We start from the raw sequence: 20,633 nt of genomic DNA, 5'->3' as shown, positions 1-20,633 counted from the left end.
TGTTTCCTAGACAATGACAGAAAACTACAACCGTTCAAAAGTGATTTTTCCCATTTAGAGTTTGACATTATAAATGCATTACGAAGTGTCTATTTGTGGAATAACGATCTCCTCTCCCAAACTATTTACAAAATGATGTCCTCAATTAATAAAAACATGTTATGTAAATTAAAAAATTATTTTTCTTTCATTCTCCTTGATTTGAGATATGATTTGGAATATATTTTGGGACACTAGATCATTTCTTTAGCTGTGAGTTGAATTTTGATGTTAGAAATTCCTAAGAATATTGTGAAATACTACGTCTTAATTAAGAATATTGTGAAATACTACGTCCTAAAAGATCAAAGGTTTCTTCTACCTTGATCCACAAAATTGATAAATTCAAAGAATATCCTAATTAAGTTTTAAAATTATTCAATTAGTAAAGCTAGGGATGAGAAACTAATCCCCCCTTAAAAAACAAAATAAAAAATTATTAAAACTGCCATGAAAATTTATTTACTTTAAACATGAATGCTATTTAACACAAAAGAAGTTACCAATGTAATAATAGTGAGGTGACTTTGAACACAAGTAGTTGCATTACTGTTATTCTATTCCGGGTCGTCTAAGAGTATGATTTGGGATGAGGAGCAACTCCAATTTTTAAGATATGTTAAGTCACCTAATTTTTTGGACAATCCTATATTCATTACGGGCCTTTATTATTTTAAATATAAAGAAAATAATGGAGATAGTTGTGAAAGAGTTTTGAACAAATAATAGTGGTTTTGTTAAAACCGTACCGGTTATCGTACTGGTATAGTGGTACAGACAGATATGTTCATTAGTTAAGTCATCAAGTAAATCAATATGAAACACAGAATGATCCTCAGATGGATGCTCCATAACATCAAAAATATTAAACCGGACCACAATATCACCAAACTCCATAGATAATGTTCCAGCTTGGACATCTATCTTAGTTCGGGCTGTTCTCAAAAATGGTCTCCCAAAATGATAGGAACTGTGTTACGGGAGGATCTCTCTTCCATATCGATAATATAAAAATCAACCGGAAAAATAAGTTCACCAACCCAAACCAAGACATCCTCTACCAAACTAGCAGGGTAGGTAGTACTCATGTTTGTTAATTGAATCACTACCTCGGTGGGTTGCATAGGTCCAAGTGAAAGAGACATGAAAATAAACATATGCATAACATTAACCGAAGCACCTAGATCTAGCATGGACAATTACTCAACAAATCTTAAACATGTTTATCTTGGTTCTGAGAAGCCTGAAAATGCTCCTGACTAAGGTATCCAATACTGATATTATCTGATAATTTTATGGATATGTAACTATAGAGTATCAAAATTATTTTTATTATACTTTATGGATACTCTACAATACTCTTAAAATGTTTTCCTGATACCTTCTAGATATCCAAACTACAATTCAATAGCATTTTAAGAGAGTAGAAAACATGACACAATTAATTAAGTACAAGAGAAATCCAAGTTGATACAATGTATATATATATATATATCAATTATATTATGTGATTTATGAGTTCGACAAAATTCAAAGACGATTCCTTTAGGGTGAAGGGGAGGAGAGTAAAGGTATTCATTGGGTGAGTTGGGAAAAAGTGTGTCAATCTAAAGAGGAAGGCGGGCTAGGAATTAAAATTTTGAATTTGTTTAATCTTGCTCTTTTAAGTAAATGGAGGTGGAGAATAGTTTTGGAGAGTGAGTCTCTTTGAGTGAAAGTATTAAGGTCTAAGTATGGGGTGAGTTTCTTTGTTTTGGTGGGTCTAGTGACCACGAGTATTTCAAGAGGGTCTCTCCTTGGCGGAGAGACTTATATAATCTTGGTAGTAGGGTGCATGGGGTCTACATTGAATGGTTGGGTGAAGGTGTTAGATGGTGGTTGGGCTTTAGGCAGTCTATTAAGTTTTGGTCAGACCTTTGGATGGGAGGGGGGATTTACTTAAAACATCTTTTGCAAGATTGTTTCAGGTGACTTTGAACAAAGATGCATCTATTAAAACTTTGGGTGAATGGAGAAATGATGTTTGGTCATGGAACCTCAAATGGAGAAGGAACCTATTCCATTGAGAACAAGAGGAAGTTGACAATCTTTTAGAAGTTATTGAAGCCACAAGACTTGAACAATATACTACATATGGTTGGATTTGGATTCATGACAAAGGAGGATAATACTCATTGTGTAATGCTTATCAGGTACTACTAAAGGAAGGTCGTGATTGTGATAGTGGATTCTTTAAGCTGTTATGGGCCTGTAACGTACCATCAAAGATGAGGTGTCTCGCGTGGTGAATTGTTTTGAAGGATGCCCCAACAAAAATGAAACTGGTTCAATGTGGAGTCTTAGGAGCCCAAGGCACATCAACTTGTGCTTTGTGTGGTAGGTTGGATGAATCAATAAATCACTTGTTCTTCTCATGTTCTAAATCTTACCGTGTTTGACAAAACCTATACTCTTGGTTTGGTATTATAACAGTTATATGTGATGATATTAAGAGCGACTTCTTTTTACATGCTAATATCTTGAAAATGGGCAAAAAGTGCAAACAACAATAGATGTTGGTTAGTCACTATTTGGAACACTATATTCAATATAGATGAAGTAATGGATTCAATTTTACAACATTCTTGGAATTAATATTCTCAATGCTTGTTTTCCTAGCTTCAAGTTCTCCTTTGTGGAATGATTGTTTAACCTCTCAAGTTGTCTTCTTGGATGTAATGTCTCAACATATGGATAAGAGTACCACTTGTTTTCATAAATATCTTCTTTTTCTATTTTAATAAATATTATTATTGATAAAAAAATTGAAGTGAATACTGATTTTTTTTCATCAACGAAGGATATTAGTAATCATCAGTCCGGATAGAAAACAACATTTTGCGTTTTAATGTTTTATTTTCTTAATTATTATTCGTTCATAACCATATTGTATTATAACAAAATTGTTAACTTAAACCTAAGGCGTCTCATAAAAATAATGATTTTTTTGGGATCATTTTATCACTTTTTTTTTAATTAAATTTTTATATGTAAAATATAATAAGGACTAAAATAAAATTATCTTACAAAAAGTGGAATTCTTAGTTTAACTATAAAAAAATAGAATACAATCTTGTAAAAGAAATCTAAATACAATACTGTAACAGACTTGAAAAAAATTCCCAAGAAATTCTTAATACATAAATTGATTTGAATGGAAAGAATTTTCTGTATGATTTTTTTACTTTCTCTTTTACACTTGAAGGTAAAAGTATTATCAAACTATATTTAAACATCAAAATTGTGACATGATATTATTTTTCCCTTCTTTTTTTCAATCTTGAAACAAATGAAACATTATCTTTGAAAGCAACATCATGAATTACCACCACTCAAGAAGTTATCAACCTTACTATTCATAGAGGCAGATAAAAACTTCATGCAAATTGGAGGAGTAATTTTCTTAAGAGAAAGTCCTGCAGCTGGAATACTCCATAAAGAATCACCACAAATGAGTCCAGATGCTACTGCAGGAGCATAATCTCTAGCTTGAATCTTGTTCTTTTTCTCCCACAAATACACAATCAAGTTCCCAATGCACATGTCAATAGCAAAGTTTCCACCAATGTAGAAAGGGATAGCCAAACACATAGGGTTTGGAACAAACCTATATAACCTATACTTGGTTTCACAATGCATCAAAATATCACGTATTATATCAATAACCACAGCAGAGAAAAATGATATGATAGCTAGCTCTAGACAATGCTTTGGAAGAAAACTGAAACCATTTGCTCCAAGAAGTGCAATCCCACGGTACACTTGTGCATAAGGTGCAGGGTAAGAACCTTCAGGGTCACCAATTGGGTACACTTTAATGAAAGCCCAAAAGATCATAGGCGATATAATACAACCCATGGCAGTGCCTAAAGCTTGGCTAAGAAACATAGAACGAGGTGATGTAAGTGTGAGATACCCAGTTTTGAAATCTTGCATTAAATCAGAAGCTGTTGAAATAATGCTTAGCATGACCCCACAAGATGCAAGACCAGCAACTATACCTCCATTTGTAAGACCTACCCAAGAACTGAAAAGAATGATTGCAATTTTTCCATAATTTGATGCTAATGACCAATCTGTGAGACCACATCCATAAGCATTGCAGAATGCAATAACAGGAGCAATGAGATAAGCTACTAGTATATGATACCATTTCAGTTGAGGAAAGATATGTGACACTGTGAAGATGGAAATAATTGCTAGGGCTATATAACCAGTGCAAGCAACCCAAGTTGGAATCTGATCTTTCAAGAAATACTCGATTCGGCGTTGATTATCATAGTCCATAGTAGAGATTGGATCATCACCTTTAGGGTTTATAGAAGATGATGAGTCTTGTTTATTCAAGTGTTGTAATCTAAGATTATAGACAACTTGTAATAGCATGGAGATGCAATGGTAAAGACCATCACCAAGCATCATAGCTATAGCAACAAAGATCTGTTCATAAAATTTTGTTTCAAAATATTAATTAATATTCCACAATTTGAAACAGACTAAACAAATAATAAATAGAGTAAATATTCAATTTGGTCTTTTTAGATTTTCAAGTACCACTTTGATTTCGGAAAAAGTAAAAATTCAAATTAGTATCCAAAAAATAAAATTGAGAGTTAAAAAAATCTCTATCAAGTCACATAAAAAATGTTAAAAATAACTAATATAGACTCATATTCGATTTTTATGTCTTTAGTCCACTAATAAAGTTCATTATACTAGATGAATGAGTAGGATAGTGTAGGGTACCCTATATCCTTGCATGCCATAGAGACTGCTATGAGGTAGATCTTGGCTATACCATATACCTTTCTTCTGTTCAATCCATGGCCATAGAGCACCCCATGAGATTATAGACCCAAGAAGCAAAGATATATTTACCATTTTAGAACTGATCATTCCAACTCCAATGTACGTGCATGAGAAATCAAAATAGAACCTGTGTACCATATTCAAATCAACAATTATATTCTACATACTAGGAGAAACAAATAGTTTTGGGGCCAATTAAATGAATAATTAAATATTTAATGTAGATATGATATGATATGATATACTTTGATCAAAGATGTATATGCATACTTTTGTTGAAGGGCTTGTAGACCAAATGTGGGAAAACTGCTGAAACCACAACCTTCTCCTGCACTGAAGAACCATTCGAAACAAGCAAAACAAAAGCTTCCACAAAAGCTTTTGAAGAGTAGAACAACTTGTTTCCTATACATATAAGAATGATTTCATTAAAAAATTAACAAACAAAAAATTGCAACTTTTGTAATTGGCTGTGTCATCCTCACACAAAATTTACCATTCCATTTTCATTTATGAGAAAATTTAAGTTTTTTTGAATAATCACATCTTTTTACCGAGTGAGTGAGAAACTAATTCTTTTGGAATACATGAGTGCACTTCCTAATAAATGATACTATTAGGAATCAAACCATAAACTTTTTGGTCTATTTAAGATCTAGTTGACCTTATACAAGTTGAATAATGTCTTGTTGATAATATAAGTTATTATATATTTAATTCAATTTTAATTTTCTTGACATGTAAAAAAGGAATGGTTTAGGAATGTTAAACAAAATTAAAAGTTTAATAATTAATTGTTTTTTTACCAATTATATCAAATGTTAGCTCTCACCAAAATGCTTAATATTTTTGTATTAATTAATACTTACTTGGCTAGCTTTGCTCCTTTGGGTGTGTGCAAGCTATTCATGAGAATAGCTGTTGCAGTTCCACTAGGGTATGTTAGATTGTACTTCAAAATCATCAGCTGTGGAATTCAATTTTAAATTATATATTTAATAAACTGTAATCAAGTTTTTTTTATGAAGATCCAAGTGCCAAATTGAAGCTTCTCTATACCAACCTTTCTTAGAGGCACACTAGAGAACAAGCCCACAAAGCTAACAACAAAGAGAAAAACAATGACCCAACCAAGGGAAAAATTCTTCATATTGATTGGTGTGTTCCCTCCATTAACTTGAGAAGCCACAATTTGGCTCATGGCAAGTAAATGACTTCCAATTCCACCTATTAAACAGCCAAAGAACAAATTTTACATTACACAAAACTAGTATGAAATTATATGCTACATGAATTAATTATGATTGTAATATCATGTGACCACACCACATACTATCAAGATACCCTTAAAAGTGTGACATGATAAGCACTTTGTGATGTCTAGATATACAACTCAAATTACGAAATTTCAAAAAAATTATGATGTTTTATCTAAACTCACTATTGAATGCAATTCCAGAGGAGGCAATGACACATGTCTGGATGACGGTATTCTCCTGGCGAGTGAAGGGTTGTTGGAGAAGGCCACATTTGTTGAGCAATTTCGTGTAGGACTTGATCGCGACGAACCCCATGAACCCGGCCGCGATGTTGAAAGATGGCACAATTCCTGTAGTGAATATAATTTTGCACACTATAAAACTGAAAATGATGCTAAGGACAAAGCTTGTGACCAATGCCCTTATTGTGATTTGCTTTGTCCATGGTGGCACACTCATGTTCCTGAATGCCTTCTCACCAAAGTGATCATACTCTTCTTCCATTTCGTTGGGAATTTTGATAGCAACCCTTTGTTTATGCAAAAATTTGAATCATATAGTGCAAGCTAATGAAAGTGGCTTCAAATTTTGATATAAAGACTATGATGAAGTTGTTGTTTTATAGGAAACATAAAAAGATACATTTTTTTTATGCTTTAGGACCAGAGTACTACATTGCCCAGAATTAAATGTTACATGTAATGTGAGTTAAAGTTTAATTAAAATCAAAGGTGGAGATGTTTTTGAATAGGTTGTTATGACTAGCATGTCTAAAAAAGTACATGAGTAAGTTTGGCAAAATTGCTTTAATTAGGATAGGAAAATCTGAAGAATCAAGGTTGTTAAAGTTTAATAGTAACTATATGAGGATGAATATGGTTTACAAAATTAACTAATTTAGTATGTTTTGTTGACTAAAATTTGTGAGGATAGTGACAGCATTTGTTCATTTTTATTTATTTAAAAACTCTCTCATTTTTTTTTCAATTTTATTTTCATCCCCTTCTCATTTTCTTCCTCTCTCTCAACTTCTCCATTCACTTTTTTTATTTAAAATCATTTTTTATATTCAATATTGTCTTATTTTATTTTGTGATAAAAACAGAATGTAAAAAACTAACTTTAAAAGGAAAATTCAAAACTGATTACTTTTTCATTTTTATTTGTACAAAAAAAAAGCAATTTGAAAGACATACTATTAAAAGTAATCAATGTTTTTTTATTTATAAAGAAAACATATTTCTATTTATCTATTAATTATATATTAAAATAATTTTTTTACATCATCACTTGCTATATGTCATTCTTTTTTTAATCTTTTCATTTCTAAAAGGTTTCATAGTACTACTATGTACCTACTCAACTACATAATCAAACCTATGTGTTGAGATTAATTTAAAATCATACCTCATATAAAACAAGTTTTAAAGAACAAGTATAATTTTGCTAAACATATATAAATAAAATCACTTATTTTGCACCATAATTTATTAAAAATCACTTTATTTGACATGATTAAAAATCAATTTTTCCTTTATCATAGAAGTTGTTTGAGTTTTTATATATTTTAGTATCACAAATTTACCCGTCTATCTTATTGAAAGTTGCATAATAATCTTATCGATTATATGAAATTTGGTGTAGAAAGAGTGGATATGAAGATCATTGTTTTGTTATATATATGATGCTTAATGGTGGTGAATATATGACTTTTGGAATATATTATAGAGAACTTGATGACAATTTTGTTTTTAAGAGGAATTACTACTATGTACCTATTCACACTACATAATCACAATTTTTACAATGTATATTTTAACAATCTTTAATCTATTCTATTAACTATAAAATAAAATAAAGTCTTTTCACATAATCACTTGCTACACGTCACTTCCTTCTTAATTTTTTTCTCTCCTAAAAGGGTTCATGGTACTACTATGTAACTACCCACACTGCATGTAATCACATATTTACAATGTATATTTTAATAATCTATTAATTTATCTATTAACTATATAATAAAATAAAAGTCATTTCACATAATCATTTGCCACATGTCATTTCCTCCTTAATTTTTTCTCTCCTAAAATGGTTTCATGGTACTACTATGTACCTACCCATACTACATAATTATATTTTTACAATGTATATATTTTAATAATCTATTAACCATATAATAAAATAAACTAATTTCACATCATCACTTGTCATAAGTCATTTTCTCCGTAATCTTTTTCCTTCTAAAAAGGTTTTGTGGTACTACTATATACCTACCTATACTACATAATCAAACTTATGGGTTGATATTAATTTAAAATCATTCCTCATATAAAACAAATTTTAAAGAATAAGTATAATTTTACTAAATATATATAACTAAAACACTTATTTACACCATAATCTATTAAAAATATCACTTATTGAGTTATTTGACACATTCAAAAATTACTATTTGACACAATAAAAAATCACTTATTTTGCTATCATGGAAGTTGTTTGAGTTTTCATATATTTTAGTATAACAATTTTGCTCATTTGTCTTTGTGAAATTCATGTTGAGTTTTGATAAAGTTATTTGGTTGCATAATAATTCTATCAATTATATAAAATTTGGCATGGAAAGAGTGAATATGAAATTCATTATTTTATTATATGATTCTTAATGATGTCAACATCCCAAGTATATGAATTTTGGAATATATTATAGAGAAATTTATGACAATTTTGTTTTGTTCGTGTTTTCTTTGTAACTTTTTAATAGGAAGTTTCACAACATTATTATCACTTATTTTCCTTATGTATTTGAACATGTTTGATGATTATGTGAATGCAAGAGTAACATATATGTTATTAACCATGTGAATACACATGCTAACATTATGTTGTTATTAATAATGTGAACGCACGAGTAATATGTGTGCTCTTAACCATGTGAATGTACAGATAACATGTGTGTTTTTAATCAAGTGACAAAAAAATATGATCTTATGCGAATGCATAGATAACTTACTAGTGTATATATAAAAATGCAACCATACATCAGTCATACAAATAGAAAATGGGATTAAAAAATAAATGATGAAAACAATTTATTTTTGAACTATGAAAGGAAAAACGTATGTACAATACTCAATTCTGAAAGATAATTCATATAATGTGTTAGGGCACCAAAAGTGATTGTTGAACAATGTAGACCACAAACCAATAAATAAAGCGTAAAAAATAAATAGAAGAAAAGAAAATAGAATTTGTTATTGGGGTTGGAATAATTATACACTAAGAGCATTAAGTGGCACAACTACCATGTTATTATTAAAAAATAAAAATTATCAACTAATTGATTACCGATTAAAAACTTTTGTTTCTATTAATTGTTATTATTTAATCATTAGTTGCCATACATGAATTATGGAATTTTATGTCACCATTAGACAATGTCATAATTACTTAATGAAATTTGAATAGCCAGAACATGATATGCATCACCTCTTCCTTTTTGATCAAATCAAAAAGTTGATCTAGGACTATTAACCCCAAATTGCTATTGGTTACTCAAATATTTTGGAGTTATTCAATTTGCTAGTGATTCTACTTTATAATAAATAATTCTATTTAAATCAAATCAATCAATTAATATTTTTTATTTAGAGTTATGTAATATTGATTTCTCTATTGTACTTAGGGATACTTAGAAACAACATAAGCTCTTATCAGACAAGGAAAATAAAACATATATTATTTTTTAGTAATTAAGTTTTTAATGATATAATAAAATCTATGTAATTAGTAAAATTATTGTTCTAATAATACATGTGGATAAGATGTTAATATCTTTTCCGACCCATAATGAATTGTAAAGCTTAACACTTAGGTTAGAAGACTGTATTTTCCAAATTAGATATAAATAAGAGTTTTCTACATTTGAATCGTAGAATAGGTAATAATGACTCCACATTGAAAAATATGCACATTTGTAATTAATCTTGTTTCTTGGTTTCCCACGTATTTTTGTACTGGAGGCAATCATGTTCGAGCTGGGAACATTTACAAGACTTGAATCCGAAACCTTACTTAAGAAGAATGTAGCACTTGAACTAGTATATGTTGGTCATTTGCAATTAAACTGTCACGTTGTAAAAATACCCTAATTTTATAATTTAATATTTTTAGACGAAAAGGGTTGATTGTTTATTCTATAAAGTTGTATTTAAAATCTCTTGGAATGATGCATGAATAATTTTCTCATAATCATTAATGAGACTTTAAATTAAAAGTTTGAGGTCTTAGTTCCCAATTCCCAAACCAAAAGCGAATAATGTCATGGCTTCTTCTTCTTCCCCTGAGGTTGGTTCTACATTTCACTTTTCCTTTTCCAATGTCTTAAATTTTCTCTTTTTTTATTTTGTTTTTTTCCTTTTGATATTTTTCTCGATCATGATCTCTTCTTATATCAATTGTTGATTCTTCTTCTTTATTGCTTAGCTTGTTCTTGTTATATAGGTAATGGCTTTTGTTTAAGACCCGTTTTTTGGGATTTTTCCAAACAAAAAAGTGATCTTTTATAAAAATATTTTATATTGGGAGAAACCAATGTTTCACATGGGAGAATGTTGAAAATTGGTGAGAAGGGCACCTTATGAATCACCCATATTGTATTTATTTCATCATGTTAATATTCTCAATATGTATTAGGAATGAGTGGGGTAATGCATATAATAGATCCTTAGTTATGAAATGAAAATAATGCTAATGGAAAAACGATGATCACATTTTAACATAAGGGAAAATATGTATATGTTGGTGTTTTTATGTGCTTCTTGTATTTAGTTTGAATTTTTAACCTGTCTAGAAATTATATGATTCATTATGTTTGTATTAGTTAGTCTTTTTGATTTTTCATCATGTAGTACATAGATGTTATTGCTTTTGCTTGTCTTTCTTTCTTTTTCGTACATTTCGAAATTTTTGTAGCTTACTTGGTTGCTCATGTAAGTCATATATAGGAGGAGCAATATGTAACCGAGGTTACTGACAATTATGAGACAACATGTTGGGGTTGTGGACTGCACATCTTGCTTCCATCTTGTGCATCTGTTTTCAAATGTGGCTGGTGTGGGGCCATTACAAATGAAAAGAAACCGAAACGCGAGGATAAGTGCGTCAGGTGGAGACTACTGCGTGATCGATGCTTTCTTTCTATTGTCATCACGTTTATGCTCTTCGTGATATGTAAGCCTCTGTTGTTCATTCTGTTTTCTGGTTTTGTTTGTTGCCGGTATATATGACTACACTTGCTTTTATTTTCCACTGGGGTGTAGGTTTCGTTTTCAATTTTTTATCCCTTTCCGTTTATTCTCTTCGTGACAACTTATTATATCAAATGTTTGTGTAGTGTCATGGGTTTGATTGATACATTCAAACTGAGAGTTGATTACAAGTCTTCAGTTTCTACTATGTATTGCTTTGCTCATAGTAGTTTAGGGGATTCCTAATTTCCTATTACTGATAATTATTGGCATCAAAATGTTTTAAGTATGATATATGCAAAGAGATTGGAAAGCTTTGTTATAATTATACACTTGCTTGTTTTTGCTGTGTTTCATTTTGGTTTAGGCAGCTTTCGTAAGAGATTCTTTTTCAGAGAAAGATGAAATACTATTAGGGATAGAAGGAAATGAAATTTAAGATCTGAGAAAAAAAATATCTCCCTAAAATAAAACAGTAAACACAACAACAAAAAATGCAGAATAATTCATTCTTTGGCTTACAATTGTCTGTTTTTCTCCCTATCTAAGTCAAACTTTAAATGTCAGTTTTGTGGTTCAGTGTTGGTATCATTATTGGTTTTTCATAGATGTGTTATTGTGATTTGTGATATCCATTATCATGGAATAATTTCCTTCTTATTGTAATCCATAACATTCACCTACATGAAGAACTGAATCACTGTTATACTATATACTTCTCTTATACACTTGATCTTTGATTATGCAGTTGGTGGGGTGTGGGCACTCTATCCTATGATCTTTTCTCTGAGTCTTCTTTGCGGGGTTTTTCACTCAATCATTATAGCAATCTTGTCCATAGCTACCATTTCCTTTTTCAGCCTTGCCGCATTTAGGTGCGCTGGCACACCACCAAATATATTGTGGGGAAGCTATCCCACTGTAGGGAAAGGTGACCTTGAAAATTATACTTTCTGTCGCTACTGCTCAAAACCGAAATCACCCAGAGCTCATCATTGTCGTTCATGTGGAAAATGTATACTGGATATGGATCATCACTGCCCATTTGTAAGTTCCCATCATCTTTTTTTAGATGTACACTTTAGTACGGATTTTAGTTCTATTGCTACTTTGTAATCTCATGTGTGAAGTTTTTATGTGTATCAAATAATAAATAAAAACTTTAAACATGAGAATTTTTAATGGGACAATAGAATTTTCAATGACTCCATCTGTCTATTGATTTTGTTTGGGATAGGGTGACCTTTATGGCTTGTCTTTGGTTCTCCGCGCATGGGCTTTCTAGTTCTATTTTTTTGGTAGGCATCCAGAGGGATTGTTGTCCTTTGTTTTGTTGCATTGCCCTTTTCTATTAGCTTTAGGTGTTTCTTTTTTGTTTTCTTGAAGGATGTCTTATTCTCTCTCTGTAAAGTTATATCTTCTAATCCACTACTACTTTTTTTAATACTTTTTTTATTTCTGTATGTTTGCCTTGTAATTTGGAGGTCACGTTCAAATCCTAGAAATAGCCTCTTGGCTTTCGAGGATAAGGTTGTGTAAGTCTACCTTCCCCAGACCTTACTAGATGAGAGCCTTGTGCATTGGGCCGCCTTTTTTACCATATTCCTCAAACAACAGCTATTAAGCCTTAGTTTCACTAGGTGAGGTCGACTACATGGATCGAGCGATGCCATAATGCTCTATCATAAATCATGTCCATTGACAAAGCGTAATAAAAATACACCATAAAACAATTTTGTAGACAAGGAAAACAGGATGGTCCAATGCATGAGAATCCCACCTAGTAGGGTCTAGTGAGGATAGATGTATGCAACCTTAGCATCGTAAGCAAAGAGGATGACTCTAGGATTTGAGCTTATGATCTCCTGTAAAAGTGAGAGAAAGCAAAGAAGAAAAGAGAAAGAGGAAACTGAATCTAAGAGAAAGTTTAACTGAATTTTGGCAGTTACAAGAAGATATTTTGTATTTCTGAAAACTTAGAAAATACAAGAGAGGAAGCTCTTATTTATAGAGTTCCAATAAGGGCAACATTGTTTGGTAAGCAGAATAGCTAACTTAAAGATACAAGAAGGAATAAAACTATTCCTAACAAACAAAATACCAACTAACTAACACACTGTTCTTACAAAATAACCGTGTGTTCTAATACAACCCTCTAGAAGCCAAAGGTAGATCAGTAGTGTAAACTTGAAGTTGTTTTCTGAGAGTGATGAATCTTGTAGGAGATAGAGGCTTCGTGAGCACATCTGCAGTTTGAAAATTAGCTAGGATGTGCTTGACTTGTAGAGACTTGTTTTGGATCTTTTCTCTGACAAAAAACAAGTCAAGCTCAATATGCTTAGTCCTTTGATGGAGGACAAGATTATGAGCCATAGCCACTGTACTGAGATTATCACAGAGAAGAAGAGGAGCAGTGTAAGCAAACTGTAATTTAGTGAGGAGGGATTGAACCCACAAAAACTCTTGAGCAAGCAAAGCTAGACTCCTGTATTCAGCCTCAGCACTGGACCTGGAGACAGCTTGTTGTTTCTTGGACCACCAGGTGATAAGGTTAGGCCCAACAAATAGACAAGCCCCTGATGTGGATTTTCTATCATCACAATATGATGCCCAATCAGCATCACAAAACCCCTTAAGAACCAAATGAGAGGAAGAAAGAGCAGGTTGTAGATGCAAATCATGACCTTGAGTGCCATTTAAGTACCTCAAGATTCTTTTCAAAATTGTCCAATGTTCTTCTAGAGGAGCAAATAAGAATTGACAGAATTTATTTACTGAGTATGCTAGATCAGGTCTTGTTATAGTGGCATATTGGAGAGCACTAACTATAGACCTATACAAAGAAGGATTTTCAAAGTAATTGGACCCTTCTTTAGTCAGTTTGCTGTTAGAGAGCATAGGGGAAGACATAGGCTTTGCTCCACTCATATTAGCTCTTTCAATGAGATCCCTGATGTACTTAGATTGTGAGAGAAGTATTGATTTGTTCTTGAGATATTTAACTTCAATTCCTAGAAAATAATCAAGTGTGCTAAGGTCTTTTAAAGCAAAGGCAATGCTAAGATTATCAATTAGAGCTTTGATGTGAGGAAGAGATGATCCTGTGATGATAATATCATTAACATAGACTAAGGCAAACAATTTGTAGGTAGTGGACTTGTGAATAAAAAGGGAGTTATCACACTTGCTGGTGCTAAAGCCAAGTTTGATAAGAGTCTTCTTTAGCTTTTCAAACCATTGTCTAGGAGCCTGCTTGAGCCCATACAGAGATTTCTTAAGCTTACATAATACTAAAGACTTGTCCTTGTCTTGAAAACACATAGGTTGTTGCATATAAACTTCTTCATTGAGATGCCTATTAAGGAAGACATTATTAATGTCAAGTTGTTGAATGGTCCAATGATAGCTGAGAGCCAAGGTGAGTAAAATCCTTACAGTGATAGGTTTTACCACAAGGGAAAAAGTTTCATTATAATCAACACCAAGTTTCTGATGAAACCCCTTGGCCACTAACCGAGCCTTATACCTGTTGATAGAGCCATCTGGGTTTTCTTTCACTCGAAAAACCCACTTGCAGCCAATGGCTTGCTTTGTTGGAGGAAGAGGCACTAGAGACCAAGTATCTGATTTTATAAGAGCATCATATTCATCTTTCATAGCAGAAGCCCAAACAGGATCAGCCAAAGCAACCTTAGTTGAAGTAGGCTCAATGTGAGCTAAATAAGCTCTAGGATAAATGGTTTTAAAGATCCTTGACTTAGACCTAGTTTGCATAGGATGAGATGAAGTAGGAACAGAAGCTGACTCTCTAGGTGTAATGGTAAGACTAGGATCAGAATTAGTAAAGACAGGGTCAGTGGTTTGACTAGACTCAGCAGGGACATCAACATTGTTTGGAGGGGACAGATTATTAGACAGAGGTATAGACTCACTGATGTCAGTGTTACCACTATGAGGTATTTGATGAGGAAAACTAGAGGAGACAGGACTCACAGAACTAGGTGTGTGAGGGACTAGAAGTAGGGTTATGAAAAATTAAAATATGTTTAGGGGATGCAGTGGTTGTAGGAGTAGATGAAGAAGACTGAAAGGGTGTAGCATATGGAAATCTATGTTCATTAAACACAACATCTTTGGATATGACAATTTTACCATCACTAGTAAGACACTTGTACCCTTTGTGAGACAGTGAATACCCTAAGAATGTACATTCAGAGGATCTAAAGTCTAACTTGTGTTTGTTAAAAGGTCTGAGATTGGGAAAGCAAGAACAACCAAAGACTCTTAAGGAGAGGTAGTCTGGACTGGTATGGAAAAGGAGTGTATGGGGAGATTGATAAGCAAGTTTTGGAGAAGGCATTATGTTTATTAAGTGAACAGTAGTAAGAAAAGCATGATCCCAAAACTTCAAAGGAAGGCACCCATGAGCTAATAAGGCTAAACCAGTCTCTACAATGTGCCTGTGTTTTCTCTCAACTATCCCATTTTGGTGATGAGTATGAGGACAAGCTACTCTATGAGAAATACCCAACTTGGTCAGATAGGAAGTGAAAGGCCTAAATTCCCCACCCCAATCACTTTGGACAGACTTTACAGTGTTATTGAATTGAGTTTTGACCATTGTAAGGAAGGTATCAAACAAAGTGATGGTGTCTGACTTTAATTTTAGCAAATAGATTCAGGTGTGTCTAGTGGCTGCATCAACAAGTGAAAAATAATATCTAAAGCCAGTGGTAGAGTCAACAGGTGCAGGTCCCCATAGGTCAACATAAAGGAAATCAAAGGGATTGGGATATGTATTAACAAAGTTAGAAGCATGCAATTTATGAGATTTGCCTAGACAACAAGTAGAGCAAAAATCCAAAACACTTTTATTGTAGTGAGAAATTTTACAAGTAGTAAGAACATTAGAAACAACTTTGTCATTGGCATGCCCTAACCTACAATGCCAAAGGAAGTAAGTAGATGAACCACTAGTAGTGTTGTGTACAATTTTATTAACAGAGAAAGGAAAACTAGGAGTAACTTGTTGCTTAGAGACATCAATAGTAGAAGGTCTTGGACAGATGGAAGGTTGCAGATCATGAAAAGCATAGAGTCCCTCTGAAGTGAGAGTTCCTCTTAGCAGAACCTGATCAGTAGCCTGAGATTTGACAAAACAATGGTAAGGGTGAAATTCAAAATAACAAAGATTATCTTGTGCAAATTGTGAGACACTAAGCAAATTCTTGGTAATAGCTGGAACAAGCAATAAATTTTTAAGAGATAGAGACACTTGAGGATTAAAACATGAATAAAACTTGGAATTTCCACAGGAAGAGATAGGGATACTAGAACCATTACCCATATAGATCTGATCTGCAGTGAACTTTTTAGCTGGCTCTTGAACCAGAGCAGGATCAGATGTCAAGTGATTGGTTGCACCTGAGTCAGGATACCACACAGGGGGATTAGTATGGTGACCAGGAGCACCACCAGAAGATGAAGCTGTCATGGCATATGGAGAGCCAAAGTAACCTTGAGCAGCAGGGAGAGAAAGTTGAGCACCAAAAGCAAACTGATCATCATGTCCAGGGTAAGAGCCCTAATTATGTGGAAACTGAGGTCCAGAGTATGGATTGAAGTTCCTTGGAACATGAGGATAGTAAGGTGATATAGAATTAGGATAGTGTCTGGCCATAGGTGCAGTGTAGGAAGAATTATTGTAAGGTGGTAAACCAAAAATAGATGGAGCTCCATAATGATCTGAACCATATGTAGAAGGTGCATAGTAACAGTATGAAATGTCATGACCATACTTGTTACAATACTCACAAAACAGAGAGCTACCTCTTGGTCTAGCACCACCACGTGCACCAAAACTACCACGTGCCTTGCCATGATTACTACGAAAATTACCTCTGAACCCTGTAGCACCAGTAAATTGAGATGGAAGTCCTTCATTGCGTCCCCTAGGTACAAAAGGTGACATAGGAGACCTTACTGAATAATGTTGCATATGTGAGTTAATAGATGAAGGACTCGAAGGGGAAGCAATAGCAATGTTAACAGATAACGCATCAGATATGGATTTGGTGCAGTTTCTCTAAGAGATAAGATTGTAGAGCATTAATTGAAGGAATGTCCTCTTGACTTTCAACAGTGGTAATTAAATTGTGAAATTCTTCAGGCAATCCATCAAGAATACAATCAATGTGTTCAGCTAGGGTTATAGGAGATCCAATTGAAATCAAAGAATCAACAATTACCTTCATCTTCATGAGATACTCTAAAATCGTACTTGAAACTTTAACAATTGACCTTAATTGAGCCCTAAGTTGCCTACCTTTGGCTTTTGTTTGAGCATGGCAATACTCATTGATTTCGCGCCAAAGCTGAAACGAGTGTCTGCAACCAACAACTCTAGGTTGCAGATCTGGTGAAAGAGAGTTGAGAAGCCACGAAAGGATCATTTGATCCTGTTCTTCCCAGCTTATATACGCTGGATTAACGCGACAGAGAAGACGATCCTCTTCTCGTAGGTATTTTTCTGGAATATCATCACCAGAAACAAACCTAATTGCGCGATTCAATGTGAGAACTGCCACAGTGAACTGTTTCCACACAAGAATGTTGTGTTCAGTGAGCTTCGTTGACGGAAGAAGAAGAGTGAGGGAAGGAGAAGAAGTGCGCAGAGAAGAAGCCATGGATGGAGGAGGAGAACCAAGATCTTCAGTGACGTGAGCCATTGGAGGCATGATACCATGTAAACGTGAGAGAAAGCAAAGAAGAAAAGAGAGAGAGGAAACTGAATCTAAGAGAAAGTGTAACTGAATTTTGGCAGTTACAAGAAGATATTTTGTATTTATGAAAACTTAGAAAATACAAGAGAGGAAACTCTTATTTATAGAGTTCCAATAAGGGCAACATTGCTTGGTAAGCAAAATAGCAAACTTAAAGATACAAGAAGGAATAAAACTATTCCTAACAAACAAAATACCAACCAACTAACACACTGTTATTACAAAATAACCGTGTGTTCTAATACCTCCAAGTCACAAGTTAAGCAACCTTACCATTGTGCTGAGGCTGACCCTCTATTTTCGTAAACAAGGAATGTATTGAAATTGATGTGAAGAAGAAACATATGAATGGAGCCATTTATTAAATTCTAATGCAGGAGCAATTTAATAGTGAAACTAGGGTAGCAAATGATAGGCTTTAACAGCTTCATAGTTATGGATTTATGATCCTCATGAGGCTTAAAGGTCCAATTCTAATGTAATTCAGTGGTGGAAAAGGTGATTTTCTCTTATTTTATCCACACAAAAATCAAACAAACTTGATTGTATAATCAGGATTTCTGTGAACTGGCTGACAGTGATAGAATACAGAAGCATGAGAGATTGATTAGATAAGAGGGTGGAAATAGCAGGAAGGTTTATTTGGTTTAGTTTGTAAGTATGTTGCATTATCAAGGAGCAGGTTTTGGGTCTTGGAAATTTGGTGTCTAAAAACATTGCTTTAACTAGCAAATCTTTATTGTGTTTTTCTTCTAGGTTCAGATCCCCTATGCCACATCTTTTGGAGCAAGAATCATGTAGTAAGCTAGAGCTGCAGCCAATATAAGTTATGCAACTAAGTTTAGTCCATTGAATTTTGTTTCACTGGGGATCAATGGTGTTGTTCTAGTTCTCTAGGATCTTTAATTCTTTATCAGGTATGTTTTAAATTGAGAGACATGTCTCTTTCTAAGGAAGAGTTGACAGGCCTTTTAAAGTATCCGGAAAACATTATTAAGGAGAAAATTAATTGTTTAGGACGGGTCAATTTGATCAATTAACTCTTTGGACAGTTCCATATAATTTAAGTGATTATTCCATGATAAAACTGTTGTTGAGTAATGAAAAACCAAGTGGAGGTTATGTTGACATGTTCCTTTGTTAATTGAGCCAAAAGACCTCTAAAGGTGTATGAATGATTTTATTAAGGGAGAATTTAACTGTTGTGGACATGGATGATTATGATTGAGTAATTCTTTTAACAGTTCCATCTGTTAAGGGGTTATTCCATTATGTTGTGCGGTGTTGAACACACGTGGTTCAGATGTTCCTTGCAAGAAGACGCCTTTTTTTGGAATGTTCTTGTTTCATTGTTGTAATCTATCAGATCAACTGTGTCCAAAGTTGGTGCTTTGGTTTCAATCTTCCATTGTAGTCTGATGATAGATTTTGTATTAATTTTGGCAGATTGGGAACTGTGTTGGAGCAGCTAATCACCGCAGCTTCATTTTCTTCCTCATTTCAGCAGTGTCGAGCACACTCTATGTCGCTATCATGGCTGCATATGCAAGCTCATATATTTGGCCGCCATTGAAATACTCCTTCGGACGATTAAACGGGGTATCTCAAAAATATCTGGCATGGAAAGTTTTGAGTGAACTTGTTGCTGCTTTCCTTGGATCTGTCCTGCTTCTATCATCTAGGGGACTTGTTCTTGTTTATCTGTTTATCTCAAGTGTTTCATTGCAGATAGGATTGATTGTTCTTCTATGGCAGCAACTTTCTTACATATACCAGGGGAAAACATATTTGAGTAACCTAAGTTCAGCAGCAGAGAATGAAGAAGAAAAGAAAGATTGTCAAAATATAGTTAGATTTTTTGGTTTTCAATATCCTGCAACAAGATTTTTGCCAACCTTCAATGTTACTCGGAAGAGACATGTAAAGTGAAACAGTCCTTGTTTTTTGTGGTTATTTTACCTATTTGACTTATTTCTTTTTTTGACAATTTGTATCAACTATTTCCTCCAAGCGGCATTATGGCATCGTTCGATCTATGTAATCGATGTCATCTAGTGGATCAAGGCTTGGTTGTTGTTGTATTGAATATAATGTGGTTACTGCCAATTCAAATGGGCCATATCACAGACATCCAAATAATACTCCACAATCCACATGTCCATGTTGTTTTTGTTTTGTAAAATTCCTGCATGCATCATAAATGTGTTTTCCCATCTGCGTGCATGTTTAGTTAATATGGCTTTGTTTTTTATTATATTCAAGAACTACATAAATATGTTGTATGTAAGAAGCCTCCACACTCACTCCTAGAGGGGGGAATCTACGAACAAGACGTTGATATAGTAGTGTAAGATTCTGTTAGATCTGCAGAAAGACTAAAAGGCCAATAATTCAATTCCCAAGAGTAACATTTATTGGGAAAGACAACTATACGCATTGAAAAAGATTATTTTCTTACC

General features: G+C 33.3%; 2 protein-coding genes and 1 long non-coding RNA gene across 3 annotated transcripts; 1 reads left to right on the top strand and 2 right to left on the bottom strand.

The window, feature by feature from the left end:
- LOC109356153 (probable metal-nicotianamine transporter YSL7) lies at window positions 3,394-6,650 on the bottom strand. Its single transcript, XM_019599489.1, has 6 exons — window positions 6,329-6,650; window positions 5,951-6,114; window positions 5,757-5,854; window positions 5,158-5,292; window positions 4,825-5,014; window positions 3,394-4,518 (listed from the first exon to the last, which is right to left on the bottom strand). Exons 1-6 carry the CDS (start codon window positions 6,648-6,650, stop codon window positions 3,394-3,396), a joined length of 2,034 nt encoding a protein of 677 aa, XP_019455034.1.
- On the top strand, window positions 10,359-20,338 carry LOC109355747 (protein S-acyltransferase 11-like). Its single transcript, XM_019598953.1, has 4 exons — window positions 10,359-10,490; window positions 11,150-11,375; window positions 12,141-12,439; window positions 19,621-20,338. Exons 1-4 carry the CDS (start codon window positions 10,467-10,469, stop codon window positions 20,101-20,103), a joined length of 1,032 nt encoding a protein of 343 aa, XP_019454498.1. The 5' UTR covers window positions 10,359-10,466; the 3' UTR covers window positions 20,104-20,338.
- LOC109355748 lies at window positions 16,441-16,849 on the bottom strand. The gene is made up of 2 exons (XR_002108678.1): window positions 16,736-16,849; window positions 16,441-16,535 (listed from the first exon to the last, which is right to left on the bottom strand). It is a non-coding gene; the product is annotated as an uncharacterized LOC109355748 (long non-coding RNA).

Source organism: Lupinus angustifolius, chromosome LG09 (assembly GCF_001865875.1).
Source record: "Lupinus angustifolius cultivar Tanjil chromosome LG09, LupAngTanjil_v1.0, whole genome shotgun sequence".
NCBI lineage: Eukaryota > Viridiplantae > Streptophyta > Magnoliopsida > Fabales > Fabaceae > Lupinus > Lupinus angustifolius.
This window is presented reverse-complemented; position numbering and strand designations above follow the sequence as displayed.